This window comes from Gracilinanus agilis, chromosome 1 (assembly GCF_016433145.1).
Source record: "Gracilinanus agilis isolate LMUSP501 chromosome 1, AgileGrace, whole genome shotgun sequence".
Lineage (NCBI taxonomy): Eukaryota > Metazoa > Chordata > Mammalia > Didelphimorphia > Didelphidae > Gracilinanus > Gracilinanus agilis.
Genome location: NC_058130.1, coordinates 151,048,957 through 151,072,063, shown reverse-complemented (window position 1 = coordinate 151,072,063; position 23,107 = coordinate 151,048,957). Strand labels below are relative to the sequence as shown.

The 23,107-nt window shown below is 37.3% G+C and overlaps 1 protein-coding gene across 1 annotated transcript in view; it reads left to right on the top strand.

Moving 5' to 3' along the window:
* Nucleotides 1–23,107, top strand: part of INVS (inversin) — a 226,767-nt gene that overhangs the window by 159,279 nt on the left and 44,381 nt on the right. The window contains exons 7-10 of the mRNA XM_044658291.1: nt 283–392; nt 15,109–15,280; nt 16,904–17,059; nt 22,654–22,883. Of these exons, the coding sequence (XP_044514226.1) occupies nt 283–392; nt 15,109–15,280; nt 16,904–17,059; nt 22,654–22,883 (668 nt within the window). The remainder of the gene's footprint in view (nt 1–282; nt 393–15,108; nt 15,281–16,903; nt 17,060–22,653; nt 22,884–23,107) is intronic.

The following is a 23,107-nucleotide window of genomic DNA, read 5'->3' as shown; positions in this document are numbered from 1 at the left end:
TAATTACAGGCTTTTGTATAAGCCAAACTTGAGGGGGAGGGTGTGTGTGCAGTATACATTTGAACCAATATGCATATTTAACTTCTTTTTCAAATCAAGATAATTTTCATATTTTTTTAAAAACACATCAAGATTTTTTAAAGACAGGTCTTTGTAGGAATCTTGATTTTTCAACTAATTACTTTATAAAACAAGCTATTTTACTATATATGTATCTATTCATTGAATCTTATTGGTCTGTTTTGACAATCATGTCATGTTAGTGTTTTTTTCTTTTTTTAGGTCATGCACAAATTGTCCATCTCCTTTTGGAAAGAAACAAGTTGGGAACCATTCCATCTGATAGCCAAGGAGCAACGCCACTCCATTATGCATCCCAGAGTAATTTTGCAGTAAGATATAGTCTTCAAAACAATTATTCCAATGTTTTATTTTTAAATCACCATTATTCCCAAATGCATCCATCTCTCCTACTGAGAGAGCTATCCTTTGGAACAGAAAATTAAAAAGCAAGGAAGGGTGGGAGCGAGGAGGAAGCAGTACTGAGAGGAACACGTCAGCCAAATAACCAACAATATCAGCTCAGAACAGCAGCAGATATGATGTTACAGACAGAGAGCCCCCTGACCCGTGCAAAGAAAAGGAGATGAATTTTCTCACCTCTTGTAATACACATCCCACACCTAAAACAGATGATTTGAAATTATTATGCCAATCAATCAAGCAACTAGTAGTCATGGGGAACAGCATCCCCCCTTCTTTGTGAGGCCATAAACTATGTGTTATGCTTTGTTATTTTGAAGTTAATTCTGTCGACTTCAACCACTACACTTATTTATATTTTTCTTTTTTATAGACCGGAAACTTTTAAAGGTGAACTGAAAAATGTGTCCGTCTTGGTAAATGTAAAGGACAACTTATAGGAAGCAAAATGGAATCAACTAATGATTATCCATACTCATAGAGGAGAGGGGAAACATGGACCACCCACAAAGATGAATAATCCAAAAATTTATCTTTGGCTTTGGGTGTGTTTCCATGCTTAACCTCTGCCCATGGGTGTGTTCTGGAAGTTAACTGCAAATACAAATAATGAAGCCACGCCATAACTGTTGGTCTGTTGATCTAGAAGGACCTGAAAAATCAGGCAGTTTCTGGGCTTTGCTCATTTTTTCCCCTTTTCCCTTTACCCCTTGGGGATGAGCTGCTTTCTGTCGGTGCCAAACCAAGCAGAGTTGCCCTCCTTCAGACCTTCCCTTGACCTGGGACTCCTTAATCGTTTGTGTTTCAAAGGTCTTACCAGCTGTGCTGCAGAGTAAGAGAAAATTCAGCCCCAGCTCGTGAGGGAGACAAAGCCTGTAATTAAGCAGAGCAGATGCTGTCAGTAGGATGAGGAGCCCACCTCTCTTCCCCCAACAAAGCAAGTAATTAAGCAGAGTATTGTAGGTGCTGTCAATAAAGGAAGATTTGTTTGGGATAATATGCCCACTGGAGAGTTGATTTTATAATCATGGTGCACATTTTTTGAGCACCACAGCTTGAATCTCTTTGCCTCCCTTGAACTCTTTTACCCCATCTAGGGTTTACATAACCTGGTTTGAAAAATGCCCATCAATCCACAATTAAACTTTTATCATTTATAAAATGTGCCCAACTGATGAGATCTCTGGATAGAGGCGCACAGAAAACAACAAAAAATGAGCAATTAGTAATAAATTAAGTGGTGTAAACTTGATTTTATCAAAATTTGACCTTGCTCATCACCCCCAGAAATGTCTTTGCTGTGCTCAGTCCCCTCCTTGGGCAAAAGCATCCCCCAAAAGTGTTTGGGTTTTTTTTTAATCCTATCCTAAAGGCCAAATATTGCATGCATACCCTCTGAAGATTTGACTCTGAAGAAGAGAGATTATTTAGAATTATGTTTATACCTCCCCACGAGGATCAAGTCAGAGAATTCTAAAATAGCCATTTTTATGGTTATGAGGTTGAAAAATATTGCATTTCCAAATAACCATCCATCATTACTCAGCAAATACATTAAAACCACAGATACAGTTAAGCATTAATTAAAGAAAAGATAAGACATCTTTAGACATTCATGGACAAGGAAACACAATATACTTCTTGCCAGCACATAAAATACATAAAATGTATTTACTATGTCATTTTTCCAATAAATCCAACCCAGCTTTCTCCTGATATTTTCTGTATGTAATTGCAGCCACATTCTTTCCAGCCCCTCCCCAAAGGAGAAGTAAGGATTGTCATTAGATATTTGCAGTTTGATTTAGTAGAAAACTGATTCACAGAAGCCTTTTCAATCATTTATAAACTAGCTGTCTGGCTTTTAAGACTCACACCAGGAAATTTAAGTAAATAGCAACAGTTCCCCTAATGGTGATTGCCTTACTTTTGTCATCATTCTTTTTGCTTCCCATTGTAAAGGAATTTAAACTCCAACTCTTGATTTTAGTTCTCGATTTTTTCTGGCAAAGAACCTTCCCACTCTAATTTCCCTTCCTACCTTTTCTTACCTCTGGTATTCAAAAAGATTTACACATGCAAATGATCAGGCTCCATAACTTTGTAAATAATAGAAAACTCTCTTTGCAGTTGATCAACTTGGCTTTTTTTGGATTCAGAAAGACAGGAAGTTTTTTCACTCATCTTCTATGTACATTGAGGGTACTTCTGGCAAGTGCCTATAGGGATGGATTCTCCTAGAGCAACCTTTTTGGCCGTGAGAGCCATAAATGCCACATTTTTTTAAATGTAATTTCGTGAGAGCCATACAGTGCTCACAGTGCGCGCTCCTGTTAACAGCACCTGAAAAAAAATGGACTTTATGGCTCCTGCAGAAAGAGCCATATCTGGCCCTCAAAAGAGCCAGATATGGCTTGAGAGCCATATGTTGCTGACCCCTGTCCTAGAGGTTCAATGAATTCTTTGAATTCTTTCCAGACCAAAGTACTGACCTCAAGAGACTTGTTTGAGGCTAATGTAAACCTGCATTTTAAGATCACTTAAGTGAATAATAGACCAATCTGGAAGGAAGTGGGTGACATTTTTGTCTTTAAAAATAAAAATAAAAAAGACAAAGAAAACCATTGTCAGTTGTAGCCAACATATGGACTGATATCTTTTGTGGCATCTGTGGTGGATAATGGTGAGTTAACCATCAAAGTTAGCTACAATTCCGTGATTATATGAAATTAATAAAGATGGTTTATTTTTTTCTTCTTATAAAAGCAGCACGTATACAAACAGTGGTGAGAGGAGTCTTACTGTGTGTCCTTTTTCTTTTAGTGAAATAGTAACAGCTATCATTTGTATAATAATTTACAAACACTATCTCATTTTATCCTCAAAACAAGTGGAGGAGGTGGGTGCTATTATTATTATTCCCACTTGATAGATGAAGAATATGAGGCTGAGGGAGGTTAAAGGATTTGGCCAGTGTCACTCAGAAAGCCAGTATCAGAGGCTGGATTTGTTGTGGGAGAAGTTTGAAATAAAATCCTGGATCCAGAAGGTTACCCTTGTCAGGAACGACACACTCCAATAGTTAGCTGAAAAACAAAAAGCTTTATTAAATTGAATGAAGTTGAATTAAGGCTGGGAAGCAGGAATAGGTGGAACACTGCCTCCTGGAGGAGATGAGGTTTAGGATACTTATACCTCTTGACTACAGTGTCTACAGGACCAGAGAGGAGGAGATGAGATGATGCTACTAATAATCTGGAACGGGGTGATGTTTTGTGTCCTGAAGTCACAAAGGATGGCCTGTGGAGTTCAAGGGGTGATTAGATGTGTTAGACACAAGCCAATGCTTATCAGAGTAAAACTGGGAGGTGCATATCTGTGTTTATAAGAAAGCTGGGAGAGGCCACAAGGGAATGTTTCTTTCAGAAGTCTTTCCTTATCAGTTTTCTGTTGCTCAAGGTCACCTTCCCTCCACACTACAGGAATTGCAAGGGAGAAAGAAATTACTTTTTGACCTGGGATGTCTCTGGGGTTTGGGGGTGTCCAGAGGAAGCCCTGGGGCCCAGTTCAGATTTGAATTCAGTACTTCCTGACTCCAGAACTGGCACTCTATCCACTGCTCCCCTTACATTCCATGCCTTCTCAAACTATAATTCTTATCCATGCCATCCTAAAAATTCTGTGTAAAGGATTTATCAAAATTCCAAAAACTTTGCCACCAAATTTCCTAACAATTAGAACAGTAATAGGAGTCAAATGTGTAGCTCAGAAAGTTGAAGGATTCTGTTCCCTCTCCCTCCCTTAAGATCTTCAAGCAAAGGAAACCACTTATAGAATATGTTATCAAGGAAAATCTTGCTAGGGTACAGGTTACCCAAGAGTAGGCACTTAATTACATGTGTTCAATTGAATTGAATCCACAAAATAAGGAAGATTAAGTTTGGAGTAACAAGCTTTGCACACACATTTTTATAACACTTATTTTGAATACTCAAAACTACTTTTAATTTATTTATTTAGGTTTTATGCCAACCCTACTTCCAAAAGGATTTGAGGTAGTTTAACCAGTTTGATACAATGCTAGTTGGACATTTATGAGTAAAAAAATCAGAACTTAGATGGTCTGAATCAAAGATGTTGAACTCAGATAGAAATGGAGTTCATTAAACTATACATAAGGATCTCCAGGGGCAAATATTAGCTCAAAAAAGTATATATTAGTGTTTTCTATGCTCTATTATATTTTTATTTATTTTGTTTAATACTTCTCAATTATATTTTAATCTGGCTTGTTTTCACTCAGAGTTTTTCTGTCACAATGCCCCAAGAAGCCACATGCTTGGTGCCTCTGGCCTAAATGAAACTGAGAATACGAACTGTGACCTCAAACCTGTGATGAGTAAAGCTTCTATTTTCATTCTGACAGGGTGTAGGACCCCATTTCTAAAGTAGAAATGCTCCAAAGAGAATACCTAACAAGTATGACGCTAGTTTCCATTTGATGATCTCCTGTGATAAGGAACTCACTCCTAAGACAGCTCTAAATTTTTTTGATTAAATTTTGTTTTTTAATTTATGAAAATCTACCTTCTCTCCCTTCCACCTCCCCCTCCCAAGAGAAACAAAACCCTAATAACAAATATGCATAGCTAAGCAAAACAAATTTTTGTTTTGACCATGTCAAATATACCTGTACGTGTGTATATACACACACCTTCAGTTCATAAATCTATTACTTCTCTGTCTGGAGATGTGTAGCATGTCTCATCATGAGTATTCTAGAATCATGGTTAGTTATTCTGTCGATCAGGGATAAAAATCTCAGGGCCCGCAACAAGCAGAATTCAAAGGTTACAAGTTATTTATATATTTTCAAACCTTCATATACATAGTTCTCACATAATAATTTGATACTCTTCCTTCTTATGGCAGGAATTTGTAAGCAATCTTTGTTCTTATTTCTCTCTCTTTAATTCATAGCATCTTAGATTTCAAGCTAAAAGGAACACTGGAGACCCTCTCATTCAATACTCTCATTTTTAAAGATGATGAAACTAAAGCTCAGAGAGTTCTTTGTGACTTGCACAGGATCACACAACTATTAAGTATTAAAGGCAAGATTTGAACCCTGGGCTCCTGTACTCTTTAGTCCACCATACCATAGCTCTATTTTACATCTAAGAAGGAGATTGCATCCATTCTAAATATTTATAAGAAGTTGAGCTCATTAAATGCATTATTAGTCTAGGACCTAGATTGCAGCTCTGTTTGACTTAGAGAAGGTTCATGTCTGAATCAATTTATGGTGATTTATAAATGAATGCTATGATAATCCTAAATTGTGCTTCTTGGATAGGGTGTTGAGATGAAAGAGGCTAGAAAAATGATCAATGTTCACTTTCTTACTGTCATCCAAAATATGACTTTGAGAGACCCAACATTACAAAATATACTGAAGAGATGGCTGGCAAAATTTTGAATAACTGTCCAGTAAGCTAATTGATCTATAATATAGACATCATAAAGCTAAATTAGTGAGCTCTAGGGCTCACTCTCCGAGACCCTACACATATTGAGAGGTCGTGTCCCTAGAGCATGACTAGGTAGGTACACGTCCCATCAGGGTCCTAGGGGTAACCCTAAGGGACTGGGGGATTTTTCTAATATACTGTACATGAGCCACTTAGTATATTTCCCCCAAAGTCAAACAACCCATCAATATCTCCCCAATAGCAATTGACCAGTTGACCTCTCCTCAATTAACCAATTAATATCTATTGTATTTTATGAAAAGATATTTACTAAGTAATTAAGGCAAGGACAGAAGTATGCTCATCATTGCCCTAACCTATTGCAAACAGAAGCTGCCTCCTAAGCATAAGCCCATTTATCTTATTAGATCTAATTACTTCCCAAGTTTCTGCCCGCTGCTGATCTCTGGCTGTCTTCTGGTACTTCTCTGGCCATTTCTGTTCTCTAACCCCACTGAGGGAGAAGAAGAATGTCAAAAAAGATATATCCATTTGCCTTTTATGACTTAGAAGCTTCACTGAGTGTTCAAATATTCTGCCAATTTTGCCTCCTGGGTTGATTGTGACTATCTCCTCTGGGCTAAGAGATTGTCATTCTATGATAAATTGAAATGCCAGACTTTCATGATTTCCTAGCCCAATCCAAATGAGCAGGAAGGAAACTCAAAAGGAAGTTATCCAGGAACATCAGTTGATTATAATTTATAATTAAAGAGAATGGAATTAAATGAGGATCAACCTGGATAAATCTTCTCAGAAGCCAGCCCATCCAGTAGAGGCTTCATACCTACGTATCATGAATCCTTCCTTCCAGAGAGTTAGAGGTACTGTACGTGCGAAACACCAAAGTTACCAAACGTGAAAATGACTACATTTCCATTAAAAATGATTGGTAACCAATGGAGCAATAATCTCAAAGGGATGGCAGAAGATGATGAGAGGTATTACCTTATAAAATAATGGCAGAAACAATAGTAAGTCTGCCGAAAGCTTAGTGTGAGCCCCATTTAAGTCACAGCATGTCAAGAGTACTCATAGATGAAACTCTCAAGAGAACAAATAGATATAAAATGGAGCAAATTTGCCACTATTTCCACAGATCTCTATTTTTATCATCAGTGACAATGAAACTACCTCATTTGAACTCTTGATACCTTAGCCTGGAAGAATAGATAGGAATAGCATTAAATAGGATGAAATTAAGAAAAGAATCCAGATTAGACTAAGGACACACTAAAGGAAATCAGGTAGGAGGTAAAACAAGCTAAAAAAGCATTGAAAGAGAATTTCACAAAATAATAAAAGAATGGGGGGAAACAGAAAATATGAATTCTTCCCCAAAAGGTGGTATCAAGTTATAATCTTACCTTCTCAGCGTTTTTTTTTTTTTAACCCTTTCCTTATGTCTTGGAATCAATACTGTGTATTAGTTCCAAGGTAGAAGAGTGGTATGGGCTAGGCAATGGAGATTGAGTGACTTGCCCAGGGTCACACAGCTAGGAAATGTCTGAGGCCAAATTTGAACCCAGGACCTCCTAGTTTCTGGGTCTGGCTCTCAATCCACTGAACCACGCAGCTGCCCCCACCTTCTTAGCTTTATAAAATCCCTAAGGGAATTCTCTATACACATGCAACTAATGGAAATATAAGTAACCAGACTTGCTCATTACTAATTACACGTGACTTCATTTCAGTACATAAAGTATTATATTAATTTTTCAGTTTCCCTCCATTATCAGGATTTTTTGTTTGTTTATTCATTCTCATTAACTCTTTATCTGATGTGACTATAGCTAATGTATATTCCATTCTTTTAGTTCTGTGTTTTTCACTTTGTATTCTTTTATATAGATTTTTCCAGTTTTCTTTATGAACTTTATAGATATTACTTCTTGACTGCATTGTTGTCACACCATTGGACCATGATTTACTCAACCAGTTTCCTATAGCTGAGCATTTAGACTAGCATTTGAAATTTTTTTTAAACCCTTACCTTCTGCCTTGGAACCAACTATGTATTGGTTCCAAGGCAGAAGAGTGGTAAGGGCTAGGCAATGGGGCTTAAGTGACTTGCCCAAGGATGCACAGCTAGGAAGTGTCTGAGGTGAGATTTGAACCTAAGACCTCCCACCTCTGGGCCTGGCTCACAATCTATTGAACCACCCAGCTGCCCCAAGCATTTGAATTTTTTAAGTCAGATGATACAAAAATTCTTGTAAATCTTATTGTGTACTACCAGATTACTCACCAGAAACATTTTACATTTGAAATTCTAGTAGTAATGGAGGAATATACCTGTTTCTTCACAATCAAACCAGCATTTAATTTTGGTGCTTTTAATTATCTGTATCCATTTGCTAGGTGTGAGGTGGCAAGTTCAAAGTTGTTTTAATTTATATCTCTTTGATTACTGGTAAATTGGGGCACTTTTTCAAATGACTATTAACAATTTCTATTTCATGTTTTGAAAGTTATCCATATCCTTTCACCTTACTCATTGTGGGCCTGAAATTACCATTGTGGCTTTCTAATAACAACCTGCATATTTAAAATGATAGCTTTTTAATTTATCATCTATGTCACAAATTTTTACAATCTATTCTTTTTTATTATTATCTAGTTATTATCTTTTTCACGAGTCATTTTTTTTTTAAAAAACCCTTACCTTCCATCTCGGAATCAATACTGTGTATTGGTTCCAAGGCAAAAGAGTGGTAAGGATAGGCAGTGCGGGTCAAGTGACTTGCCCAGGGTCACACATCTGGGCACATGAATCATTTTTAACAGCAATTAAGCGATCTGTGGATAGAGTATTGGGCTTTCAGTCAGCAAGACTGCCACAAAAATTTACTAGTTGTATGACCCCTGGACAAGTCACTTAACTTTACTCAGACTCAGTTTCCTCATATATAAAATGGGTATAATAATAGCACCTCCTTCACATGGTTCTCATAAAATTCAGATGAGATCATATATGTAAAGCACTTAGTAAATTTTAAAGCAAATGTTGGCCATTATTATTATTTCTTATTTTATGCCATCGAATACATCTATTTTGTACTAAGTAATCCCCTTCTGTTTGTGAACTAAAAAAATTTCTTCCCTCCCCAATTGAGCTAAATATTTTACTATATACTATTTATATTGTCATATTAATGTTACATTATCTACATATTTTATTCAGAAGTCTGCTATAGTAGCACAGTTGACTGAAAGACAGAAAAACTATGTTGATGTACATTTTTTATATTATTGATTATACACAAAAATGTCATTTGATTTGATAAAGTGCAACCCTAAAGATTCTTCTCCACTCCAGACTATCTTAGATAAGTTAAGATCATACAAGATCCTTTAATAAATGCAACCACATAGATGTTGCTGTGATCCTCTGATTTTTTGTTTGTTTGTTTAAACCCTTACTTTCCGTATTAATACTGTGTTTTGGTTCTAAGGTAAAAGAGTGGTATGGGCTAGGCAATGAGGGTTAAGTGTTTTGCCCAAGGTCACATAGTTAGGAAGTATCTGAGGCCAGATTTGTGATCCTCTGATTATTAACATCAAGTGAGACATAAAACAGATGTATGCTCACCAAAGGGGAACCCACTGTAATGAAGGTTTCTACATATACAATCCAAATGGATGTGAGATTCTCTTTGGAGTTGAGTTTCTTAATCTATCATCCATAGGCTTAAATTATTTTAAATGTTTTTGTAACTATATTTCATTAGAATTGTTTTCGTTTGTGACATTTGAATTTTATTTCATGTACTGAAAAAGGTGGTTTTTAAGAAAGAGTCAATAGACTTCACAAGACTCCCAAAGAGGTCCATGATGCAAAAAAAAAAAAAAAGTTAAGAACTTTACAATAGTGTTGTAAGATCAGAGAATCCTGAGTTTAGAGATGAAAGGGACCTTAGAAGTCATCCAGCCCAATTTCCTCATTCTGAAGGTAAAGTAACTGAAGCCCATTAAGTGGCAGTGATTTGTCGGAGGCCACACGGGCAAGTCCTTGTAGCAAGACCCATAATATTAATGGGTTTCTTCAGTGTGATCCATAATTTCTAAAAAAAAATTCAATCAAAAAACTACATTCAGGAAAAATTAAATGGATGAAAACTATTTTTTTCCACCCTGTGACATGTAGTTGGAAGGCCAGGCCAGTTAGTTTATCTGTTTGGGTCAGGCATTGTACATAGACAAGGAATGTACTCAGGACTGAATAGGAAATAAGACAGCAGACTCAATTACTTTGGGGAAACTGAGGTGCTTTTAATATACCCAAGTTGTTCCCCAGAAAAAAAAATTCACATTTTTACCACAGATGTTCTCCCAGTTTGGCAGTATAGCTGCAAATCTTGGAACAGGACAAGTCTGAAGAATTGAAGTTTCAGGTCAAGTGGAATTAAATAAGCACCTATTGTGTGCAAGTCACTGTCCTAAGCACTAGGGATAAAAAGATAGGCCAAAAAAAAATACTCCAAAATAAAATAAAACAAAAACCAATTCCTTGTTTTCAAGAAACTCACAGTCTAATAAGGGAGACAACATGCAAACAACTATGTACCACCGAGATCCAGACAGGCTAGGCTGGAGATCCTCTCAGAGAGAAGGTACTAAGATTAAAAGACTGAGAAAGTCTATAGTTAGAAGGTAGAACTTAAATTGAGAAATTGAAAGGAGCCAGGGAAATGAGATGTGCCAGAGGCACAGAGTAGGAACTAATTAGGGCAGCTGAGTAGCTCCATGAATAAAGTACTTTGCCTGGAATCAGTAAGGCCTAAATTCAAATCCAACCTCATACACTTCCTAGCTGTGTGACCCTGGGTAAGTCACTTACCTTCTGCTTACCTTCATCTACTGGAAAAGGAAATGACAAACTACTGAAGTCTCTGAAGAAAACCCCAAATTGGGTCCAAAAAAGAGTCAGACGTGATAGAAGCAACTCAACAATCACAACAAAAAGCGATACCATGGTTCCGAGAATACAATATACAATAAGTAAGTGATGGGATATTGTTGAAAGAATATATGAACACAAAAGGAGGTGAGCCAATCACTCAACAAGAGCAAAAAATAATAATTAGTTGTACAGCCTGAGTGCTGCAGTAGTACGCAGGGGATGTTAAAAGGCTCAGAGGAAAGATGTTGGGTGGATCCAGTCAAAGATTTACGGAAGGATATGAGCAAGAATTAAAACCTGTGGATGAGCTACCATCTTCCCCCAGTGGAGGAAAATATCCACACTAATGAAATCATAAAATCACTGAAGTATTAAATGGCTAAAGTGTAGCCCTGTGTGTAGACTTCAGTGACTCGTTCCGTGTAGCTGAGGATTGTCTCCCACTAGAAAGTTTCATCATCATCCTGTACGCCTGAAGTTGGTGCTCATTCAGCCTCCCCAAGTGTGGGGAGCTCTCTACTGCGATGAGCTGGGACAGTGTTTATGCCTGAGTCCTTTGACTTCCTACAATTAGATCTGCCTACGAGGGAAACGGACTCTCCCTTACAAGAGACTAGATGACCACTTCTCAAGGGCACTATTGGGAGATGGCCTCCAAGACCCTTCCAAATCTGATATTCTATGACTCTCTGCACTGCCACTTGATTTTATTTCCCCACTCATGATCAGGAATGATGTTCTTGATTCCTCGTGTTTATTACACATGGAAAGTACCTTTGCGATCACCTAGTCCAACGTCTTCATTTTTACAGAGAAGGAAAATGAGATTTAGAAAGAGGAAGTGAACTGTCCAAGGTCAGCAGTCTAATTAGTAGTTGTAGATTTTAAAATTAATATCCAATACTCCAAGTATGATATTTAATAAGATTTATTAATATTTAACTCGAAGCAAAAGGAAACTAAAAAGGCTAGAGAAACAAGGAGAGCACTCACCCAAGCAACTCACATGGAAGAGAGCGTGAGAGGCGTTACCCAAAACTTATATACCATCACGTAAAAGATGCATGTAAACAGAAAGGAAAAGGGAATTTGGGGGCAAGGGAAGAATTCTTAGAGATGAAGTCTAAAGGATACAAAATTTCCACTTACACATAATAGAAGCAAGATTTGAATCACTTCTGATTTGAAGTCCAGTACTCTTTTTTTGTTCTTTTTTTAAAATTTTTTTTTCCCATAGTTACATGATTCCTGTTGTCTCCCTCCCTTTTTCCCCCAACCCTGAGTTGACAAGCAATTTCACTGGGTTATACATATATTATCACTCAAAACCTATTTCTGTATTACTCATTTTTGTAATGGAGTAATCTTTTAAAACCAAAACCCCAAATCATAGATCCATAGGACTCTTTAACTGTTACGTTACCCTTTTTTCAGATGTTTAACCCCCAAATTCTGAGTGAGAAGAATAACCAGTGCTTGAAGAGTGCTGCAGCACTCAAGCTGTCAAACTAATTATTATTCTTCGCTCTCATTACATGATTGGCTCACCTCCTTTTAGGGTTCTATATTCTCTCAACAGTATCCCATACTTGACCTATTGTATAGGTCATTCTTGGAGCCGTGTTATCGCTTTTTGTTGCTGCTGTAGGTCATTTCAATCATGTCCAATTCTTTGTGACCCAAGAAATCTTGGTTTCAAATCTAGTATTAGATATTTCCTAGTTGTGCAACTCTGGGCAAGTCACTTAACCCCAATTGCCTCTCCCTTACTGCTCTTCTAAGACAGAAAGCAAGGCGTTGTTTTGTTTAAAGGGGGGGAAAGTGCTACAGAAATTTGTAGTGTGATAATAAATAGGAATGAGGACTGGACTTGTGGAATAGGGAACTTTTGCGGGGAAACTCCCTCCCCCAAAACAAGTATGCACCTTCTCTGCAACTCCTAGTCAGCTTAGTGTCCATAAAGTCAAAACTATTTTCATAATAATACTAAGATATTTTAATTTCTAATGTGGTAAATATTGATACATTTGGCCCATATAAAACAAGAGCTCTTTAGTGAGTCAAATAATTTTTAAGAGTTTAAAGAGAGAAATGTTCTAAATCACTCTTGATTACACACCAATAAAATTAGCCAATATGACAGTAAAGGAAAGTGATAAATGTTGGAGGGCATATGGCAAAATTGGGACACTAATGCATTGTTGGTGAAGTTGTGAACTGATCCAATCATTTTGGAGGGCAATTTGGAACTATGCTCAAAGGGCTATAAAACTGGGCATACCCTTTGATCCAGTAATACCACTACTAGGCTTGTATCCCAAAGAGATTTTTAAAAAGGTGGGGGGGAAGGACCTACTTATATAAAAATATGTATAGCAGTCCTTTGTGTGGTGGCAAAGAACGGGAATTTGAGGGGATGTCCATCAATTGGAAAATGGCTGAGCAAATTGTGATATGTGATGGTGATGGAATATTATTGTACTATAAGAAATGATGAACAAGATGATTTCAGAAATAGCTGGAAAGACCTTTATGAAGAAATGCAGAGTGAAATAAGCAGAACCAGAAGAACATTGTACACAGTAAGAGTAATATTGTGTGGGGCAGCTGGGAAGCTCAGTGGATTGAGAGCCAGCCTAGAGATGGGAGGTCCTAGGTTCAAATCTAGCCTCAGACACTTCCCAGCTGTGTGACCTTGGGCAAGTCACTTGACCCCCATTGCCTACCTTACTACTCTTCCACCTATAAGTCAATACACAGAAGTTAAGGGTTTAAAATTAAAAAAAAAAAGAGTAATATTGTGGAACTGTAAAAGACTTAGCAACTCTCAGCAATATAATGATGTAGGACAGCGATGGGCAAACTTTTTAAAGAGGGGGCCAAAGGAAAGGAAATGCTCATCTGTCAGTCTGTTTCTAAGGCAACTCTTTGGAAGTTTCATTGTATTGTATCCTACTCATTGTATTCATCAGATGAGGAATAATGTCCAGCGGCTGGATAGAACATTTCAGAGAGCTGCATCAGGCCTGCCAGCTGGAGTTTGCCTATCACTGATCCAGGACAATTCTGAAGGACTTGTGACAAAGAATGCTAGCCACCTCCAGAGAAAGAACTGCTAGAGTCAGATCAAAACATACTATTTTTCACTTTAGATTATTTGTGTTTTTGTTTGGGGATTTTGATTATATATATTATATTAGTGTCCTCTTACAATGAACAATGAAAAATGAACGATATGGAAATAGATTTGCATAATACATGGATAGCCCAGATCAAATTGCTCACCATCTCTGGAAGGGAAGTAGAAGAGAGAGAGGAAGACAATTTGCATCATATAACTTCAGAAAACTTATGTGGAAAATTGTTATTTCCTGTAATTGGTAAAATAAAATATCCTTTTTTAAAAAGAGTATAAAGAGAGCCTGAGACCAAAAAGTCTGGAAACCACCTTAGCTTCTTAGAGCAGCAAGAGTTTGTAACTTGCCCAAGGCCACATAATCATATGTTTTGGAGGAAAAATCTCATTTTGAGGCCACTTTCCTATTCCCTATAGTATATTGATTAGTAGAATAGAGTATAAAGACCATATAGTGTAGTATAGATAGTATAATATAATGACTATATAGTATAGTATAGCAAAACATAAGGGATGATAATGGTCATTTTGTCCCATGCTGGGACACATAAGTCATTGAATAGTTAACAAAAAGAGGCTTACTTCGCCCTCACACAGCAAGGATATGCAACGAGAATACAACAGCACTTCTTTCTCTAGAAGCAGCTCCCCTCCGTGGAACCATAGCTGGCCAAAAGGACAGGCTCAGATGGCTCCCCCGGGCCTCCCAAAGCCGGCAAGTGAGAGGGGCTCCAATTCCAAGGAAACAGGATCTTTGCTGCCCTTGGGCAGCCACGTTCCTACATGAGGGGAGACGCGGCCAAACCAGTCCTGGGGACAACTTTGTTGCCTTTTCCTGGTTGCAGGAAAATAGGGAAACCCTAATCAATCGCGTCGCGTGCCTACCATATAGGTAATAACTCGTAACAGAAATTGCATTGTCATAGCTGGTAAAGGAAGAAAGAGAGGGAGACCCATAAGTAAAAGTTATCCCGTTATACAATAATATCTGATAACTTCTTTTGTCATAACAAAGCAATTACGTTAATGGCTCACTCCGTGAGGTTTTCTTACAGGAGACAGTGGAAGTCTTTTTGAAACATCCCTCTGTGAAGGATGATTCAGACCTCGAGGGAAGAACATCCTTTATGTGGGCAGCAGGAAAAGGCAGTGACGATGTCCTTCGGACAATGCTGAGCTTAAAAATGGACATTGATATCAACATGACAGATAAATATGGAGGGACAGGTAAGAATCTATGGATTGGGTGAGAAAAGAAAATAAAGAAGTGTAATACCTTTGGTGGGAGTGAAAATGCCATAATTGTCATTTCCCAGGGAAGTTTATCTGGTCTCTGGCTCCTAAATATATAGCTGCCTTCTTTGTAGATCCTCTATAACTGTGAGTATCTTATTTATCAAAACATTCTCTGTGTCATGACCCCAGACCAGCTGTAAGGGTCTCCCAACATCTGACACAAGCACCCTGAGGAAAATAGGAAATAGGGGCAGCTGGGTAGCTCAGTGGAGTGAGAGTCAGGCCTAGAGACAGGAGGTCCTAGGTTCAAACCCAGCCTCAGCCACTTCCCAGCTGTGTGACCCTGGGCAGGTCACTTGACCCCCATTGCCCACCCTTACCACTCTTCCACCTATGAGACAATACACCGAAGTTAAGGGTCTAAAAAAAAAAAAACTACAAAAAAAAGAAAATAGGAAATAATCAGAAGGCCTCGTAAAAGACACAATTACTGGCCTTTACGACTGTGCCCAACTCACAGCATAGCCTGGAGTACAAGAATTCCTCAAGAGAAAACACAAGTATATGCATGAACACATATACATAAATAATACCCAGGAACACCAAATCCTCATAAACATAACCCTGCACAAAAAGATCTCCTCTGGCTCTCTCCTTCTTCTTTCTTCCAAAACCTATAGCTCTGCCAATTTTTTTAGCATTTTTAGCAAATTATTTAGCAAATCATTAAGCATTTATTAAATTCCAACTATTGCTGGGCGCTGATATATAAATATTTTAAAAATGAAACAACCTTTACCCTTAAGGAGCTTACTTAATAAGCCAGCCAAGAATGGCAGTCAAAAGTTTGTGATCCCCTGTTTTTAATGGGATGTTCATAGATAGCTTCATAGTGGATTTTTTAAACCCTTCCCTTCTGTCTTAGAAGTGATACTAAGTATGGGTTCCAAGGAAGTGTCTGGGGTAAAATATGAATTCAGGACTTCCTGGCTCTAGACCAGGTTCTTTATCCAGTGAGCCACCTACCTGACCCCAAAATGGATTTTAAAAGGAAATTTTTTTAAAGCCCTTGAAAAAACTCTAACACAGAGGTATAAAGTATTGTAGTAGAAAGAACTAAAGTCAAAGCCACAAGGTCAAGAATAGCGAAGATAGAAAAGGATGAAAGAAAGAAAAGAAGTGACTTTCTTAGGTGATTTATTGTTCAGTTGTTCAGTGGTGTCCGACTCTCTTTGAGACCCCAATGAACCATAGCATAGATGCTCAAGTGGTTTGTCATTTCCTTCTCCAGTGGATTAAGGCAAACAGAAGTTAAGTGACTTGCCCAAGATCACAGAACTAGTGAGTGTCTGATGTGGGATTTGAATTCAGGATTTCCTGACTCCAGGCCCACCTTTATATTCACGGTGCCACCTACCTACCTCTGATGCTAATGAGTAAAAAGGATGAAAAATGATAGTAGCTAAGAAAAAATGAGAAGCCATGAAAATTCATTTGAATTTAGGGAATTAAGTTGGGAAAAAAACTATTAAGAAAAAAAAACTATTAAGAAACTAACGCCTTCTTTCATGATTTTATTATTCACTTTATTTCTCTTCTTTACCTCCTTCATAGCTTTACACGCAGCTGCCCTTTCTGGCCATGTCAGCACCGTGAAGTTATTATTGGACCACAATGCTCAGGTGGATGCTACAGACGTCATGAAGCATACACCACTATTTCGAGCCTGTGAAATGGGGCACAAGGAAGTCATTCAGACACTCATTAAAGGTCAGTTAGCTCTGTGAGCTTGATGAACTCAGAATTGTTTTCTCTATTTACCCCTCTTCTAGCACCTAACACAGTGACTGGCACATAGTAGGCACTTAATAAATGTTGAATCACACTGACAGTGAAGAAGTCCATAGCGTAAGACAGGAATTCCTGTATGAATGGTTTGAAATAAAGCATTACAAGATAATTCATTTCTAAACTGCCTTGAAGATTTGTAAACTGCTAGATGGGGACTAAGAGATGAGAGACCTGGGTTCTAGTCCTCCTTCCATCACTGGCTAGATATGTGGCCTCAGTTTCTCCATCTGTAAATGAAGACAAAATCTGTTCATCCTACTAGACAGGATTGCTAGAAAGATCAAATGAGATCTTTTTTACACAGAAAAACAACTTCAAAAGATAAAATGTTGTGTATATACCATTGTTATTTCTATAATATATATTAATAAATATAATATAATACATATTATACTATATATTATAAATATAATGCATATTATAATATATGGTATAAATATAATATATTAAATAATATATATATTAACATATGCCTAGAAACATTGTTATATGTATATTGTGTATATATATATATATATAAATACTGTTCTACACACATATAACGTTGTACCATTTCAAAGTATTTCTACATGTATATGTGAAATATATATATATATGGTATCAAGCAAAAAGGCAAGAATAAATTTGGAACCTATTGCTTTGGGTAATATTGTATCAGTAAACTCAAATAATTCCATGTGCAAAGGAGAGAAGCAAGAGGGTATAGAGGATAGAGTTGCTGACTTTGGAGTCACTAAGACCTTATTCCAAGTCCTGTCCCTGACCTATACTAGCTGGGTGACCACAAAGAAGTAATTTAGCCTCTCAGTACAGCCTCTCCCCACTCCTCTAAGATTATCAATGCAGAAAAATTATCAGTCTGTAGCAGAGGAAGGAACTCCCATACCAAGAGTCCCCCACATTGACAAACTCACAGGTTTTGCCACCTGCACTCTCCAGCAATAACAACAAAAACAAAACCAGAGAACAATCACTAGGATTTTCGCCCAGCCTACTCCAGATGATGGACAAAGATTGTGCTTTTTGGGGAGAGGAAAAGAAGAAATGGGGAAGAATGGAAATATGGGCAGATATGGGACACTTGAGAGTAATAACTTAATTGAGGGTTTCCTCATCTGTAAAATGAAGAAGTTGAACTAGATGGCCTCTAAAATCCATATCAGCTTTAAATTTATTACCTTATTATATTGTGAGCTTATAACTATATTTTCCTAGATTCATATCATATTATCAGCACAAGTACTTTCTCTTTCTCTATAGATTTGTATCCATAAATTTTTTCTACTCCTTATTTATTTAAATTTCCGTATTTAAATATCCAGATTTCCGTGATATAGGGACTGTCTACACCAAGACAATTCACAAAAGAGCTATAATTTATAACCTTAAAAAATTGGTTAAGTCACAAAAAGGCACAAAGAGGAACTTGCAGGTCATGCAGCTACTAAATTTTCAGAGGCAGGACTTGAACACAAGTTTTCCTAACTCCAAGGATAACACTCTATCCTCTGTGCCATACTGTTCCCTTATAACAGCTAAACTTGAATAATATTAACCAGTCATTGGTTTCAAAGCTTAAAATTTTAAGGAAATTTTTGAAAGACTGCCTGAGCTTGAATCTCACTGGTCCTACTTTTCCTGAATTTTTAGCTTGAAATCAAAGGCCACCTCTAAACATTTGTCCTCAAGTGCTTACTTACCTTGGCCTCAGAGTACTTTAAGCAACTTTTACTTTGTGACTAGTAATCTTTGTGTCCTACTTAAGGGTTGTCAATTCACTCTCTTTGGGTTACTCTAAATCAGTACAAAGATGACCCTAGCTTGTCCTTCTAAAATATTTTGGAGTCCTTGCTTTCTTTCCCCATACAAAGTGGAAGAGAAAGCAAAAAGTTAAATTTTCTTTCAACATAGCATGTAGATTCCAACAAACCCACTTTTAAATCCATAAGTGGTATAGCAACTCCTTTAAGTAGTTAAGCAAAGTATAGGGATTTTTTGACTCAATAGCAGCTCAACATATGTTTTTATTGTTGTTGTTCAGTGGTTTCAGCTGTGCCGGACTCTTTGGGACCCCTTTTGGGGTTGTCTTGGCAAAGATACTGGAGTGGTTCTCCATTTGCTTCTCTAGCTTACCCTGCTTGTTTTCTCTTTAATGTTAGTACCATCCATTGTATGCATACCACATCCATTGTATTTGATGTTTTATTGTCAGTTAAAGTTGCTTTCATTTGTATTGTTATAGTTATTATTCTTTTAGTTCTTTTTCTAATTCTATCACTTTATCTAAATCTTCCCATATTTCTTCGAATCCTTCATAGTCTTTGTCTCCTTTGGAGCTATAAAATTATATTACATTCATATACCATCATTTGTTCAGCCATTCTCCAGTTGTTGGGGACAGAATTTATTTCCAACTTTCTGATGTTACAAATAGTTGTGCTCTGAATATGCTACCATACATATAGGTTTTTCTTGCTGTCCAAAACCTTGGGGCATAAACCCAGAAATAGAATTATTGGGTCAAAGTTGATGGGGGGAGTTTTCATAATAAGAAAAGCAACTTTCTACTTTATTTTTTTTTAACTTTCTTCATTTTTCTTTTCTTTCTATTTCCAGTAGATTTTTTCAGATGGTAGAATTTATTTAAATAAATTTGCATACAATTGTGACTCATGTCTCAGAATGAAAGCTCTGAAGTTTCATGAATTAATTTCCATTTTGGGGGCTTTAACATAACAAAAAATTCATTTGTGAGCCTATAAACAGGCAAGACAAGATCCTTTTCCCTTCCAATTGACCTCTATCTCCTTTAGAGACCTATTCAGTGCTCAGAACTTATATAGTACCTCCCTGGTGTTAGGCTATTCCAGCTTCCAGGGAATTCTTCATTCTTCTTGACACAGTTTTTCCCTGAGAGGGCTCCCTTGACTGGAGGAAGCATTTGATGTCAATGAAGAGCCAACAGCTTTCTCTAGACTTCACTGTCTCTCAGTGTGATTCACCTGTCAGGAAAAGATAAAGCTCAGGTTTCTTCTTCTTCACCATTGCTTCGTTTCTCATGCTCAGTTACATCTCTTACTTGGTCCTAGAAAATCCTTGGTTGCTCCACCATTGTCTCTGTTCTCCATCATCGCTGGAGCTATAGGGTTCTCTGCATCAGACATACCCGCCTGATCTTCAGAAAACTAAGTCTTAATCTCTATTCACTCCCTTTCCTCTCTGGATATTTCTATCTCCCTCTCTTCTTTTAAAGGCTAAATCCTAAGGTAAAGTTCAGTTATAAACAAATATATATGAATGAGATTATTGGGACCCTCTGGTAACACCCTTTATAGAATACCTAGACTCTTGAAATTTCAGAATTGGATGAGATTTCAGAAGTAATAATTTGGGGGCAGCTGGGTGGCTCAGTGGATTGAGAGCCAGGCCTAGAGACGGGAGGTCCTAGGTTCAAATCTGGCCTCAGCCATTTCCTAGCTATATGACTCTGGGCAAGTCACTTAACCCCCATTGCCTATTCCTTACTGCTCTTCTGCCTTGGAACCAATACACAATATTGATTCTAAGACAGAAGGTAAGAGTTAAAAAATAATAATAATTCAACTTTTCACTCAACAAAATTTCTTTTCTTATTATCATTTGCAACTACTCCCACAAGAGGGCTATTCAGAAATCATTTTCAAGCAGAGTCTGTAGCCCTCATCCAGAGCTGAATATTTCTAACAAAATGTAAACAAGATGTTTAAATAGAAACACCTTTTTCATTAATGCCTCTAGCTGTCTAGTGAACTTTTTGAGTTCTTTGTAAGAGAGGGATTGTATTTTCATTCACTCATTTGTGAAGAATTTATCGAGCACATACTGTGTGCCGATTGTTGATTTTCCATTGATATTTTAAGAGTGCATACATGGAAAGAAATCATTGTTTGATCGATCTTTTAGACAAACGAATGCTTAAAATCTTCAAAGTACAGCAGGAAGGTAAGCTGCATGTCACCAAACCTCTGAAAAAATTGGACAGAATGTTTTTTTCATTTCCTTTTTCGACATGTGTTTTGGTATCAGAGAGACAGGGAACAAGGAGAATGAACCAACAAAAGTAACCTTGTATTTCTTTGTACTTCTATCTCTAGTGCCTGGCACATAGTAGGAGTTTTAAATAAATGTGCAAGGATTGATATAATGTGATTGACAACCCTGGTTATTATATAATAAGATCTCTACTGTGATAGGAATAGGAGCTGAACCAGCGGTTTCATTGGTTTAGAGGACTCCCAGATGAGAAAACTCCCTCCACTAAATAGGTCTGCACCCTCACTGAAATTTAGTCAGAGAGTTCCCAGAGCACTGAGATGTCCAATGATTTGCCCAGGGTCTCACAGCCAGTCTGTGTCATCTGGGACTTGAATCCAGATAGTCCTAGTTCAGAGGTCAGTTCTGTCTACTATACCAAGCAGCCTCTTACTAAAGAATAATAATTCCATTTATATAGGGCTTTCAGGTTTGCAAGGACTTTTACATACATTATTCCATTCGATCTCACAATTACCCTGAGAGGAAGATGCTATTATTATCCTCTTTTTATAGTCTTCCCTCACTTGAGGAGCACAATGCAAATGAGACCTTTGTGCTTAGAGATTTTCACCAAATGGCCTAAGAGAAGTCTGTAGGTCTGAAAGGGAATATAATCAAATTGAGGTTTTAACTTGTAATTGATTTCTGAGACATAGACATATTTTATATCAAAGAACTATGCATATAAAAGGAGGATCTGTGATTTTTGAAAGGATGAAGATCTCCTGGAATGGGAACTCCCTCCAGCAATAGAGACCACAATGTGTCTGTGACTTAGTAGATAAGTCCTTGAGAGAGGTCGAATGCACATGTAGGTTAAGTGACTTGCCCCAGATACCCGTTAGTAAGTGGTAGAGGCAAGCCTTGAACTCAGGTCTTTAGGATTCCAAGCCCAGCAGATTATCCCCTAATTCTCATGGACTCTAGAGACAACATACTCTTTAGTCAAAGAAATAACCTTGGAAACGAGGATGTTTAGATGTTGATATTTTATTCAGTATCTTGAACACAGAATTTCATTTTACCAAGGTTTGGGAATTCATCCATTCGGTCTTTTGACTGTTCCTCTTTCACTCTTTTCTGATGACCCAGATAGTTTTCTGGACTTTTTTTGTTGTTTCTTTCTTTTTTTGGAAGGGAGGGATGTGCGTGGAGGGGCTGGATAGGACCTGTAATTTCAATAGAATAAGGAATTTCTGGTGAAGAAGCATCTTGTACCAATATAGACTGGCATCTGTTCTACCAATTATACCCTTACAAAGTTGCTCAGGGCTGTTGAAATGTTAAAGGACTCAGCTGTGGTCACACAACTAGTAGATATCATAGATGGGACATCAACCTGGGTAGTGTCCATGGCCTCCATTCTGTCCCCTCCACCATGCTTCCTTTTTTTTCCATTTATTAGATGTTTTAAATCTCATTTGTTTTTCTTATTACAGGTGGAGCAAGGGTTGATCTAGTAGACCAAGATGGCCATTCTCTTCTGCACTGGGCAGCACTGGGAGGAAATGCTGATGTGTGTCAAATATTGATTGAAAATAAAATCAATCCAAATGTTCAAGATTATGCAGGAAGAACTCCCTTGCAGTGTGCTGCATATGGGGGCTATATTAACTGCATGGCCTTACTGATGGAAAATAATGCAGATCCTAACATACAAGACAAAGAGGTAGGGATTGAGTTTTTTTTTACTATAATATATTCAGTTTATTTTATCTCTCTTATGTCTGGAGACTTTCTTACGGATTTTAAAAATTAAATAATTGAATGTTATATGTGATAATATAATTTGGATTATACATTTATAATTATATATGTTATATAGGATAGACATTAAAATTTTCTAGTCATGACAAATCTTTTCTCCATTCATTAAACAAATATTTGTTAAAT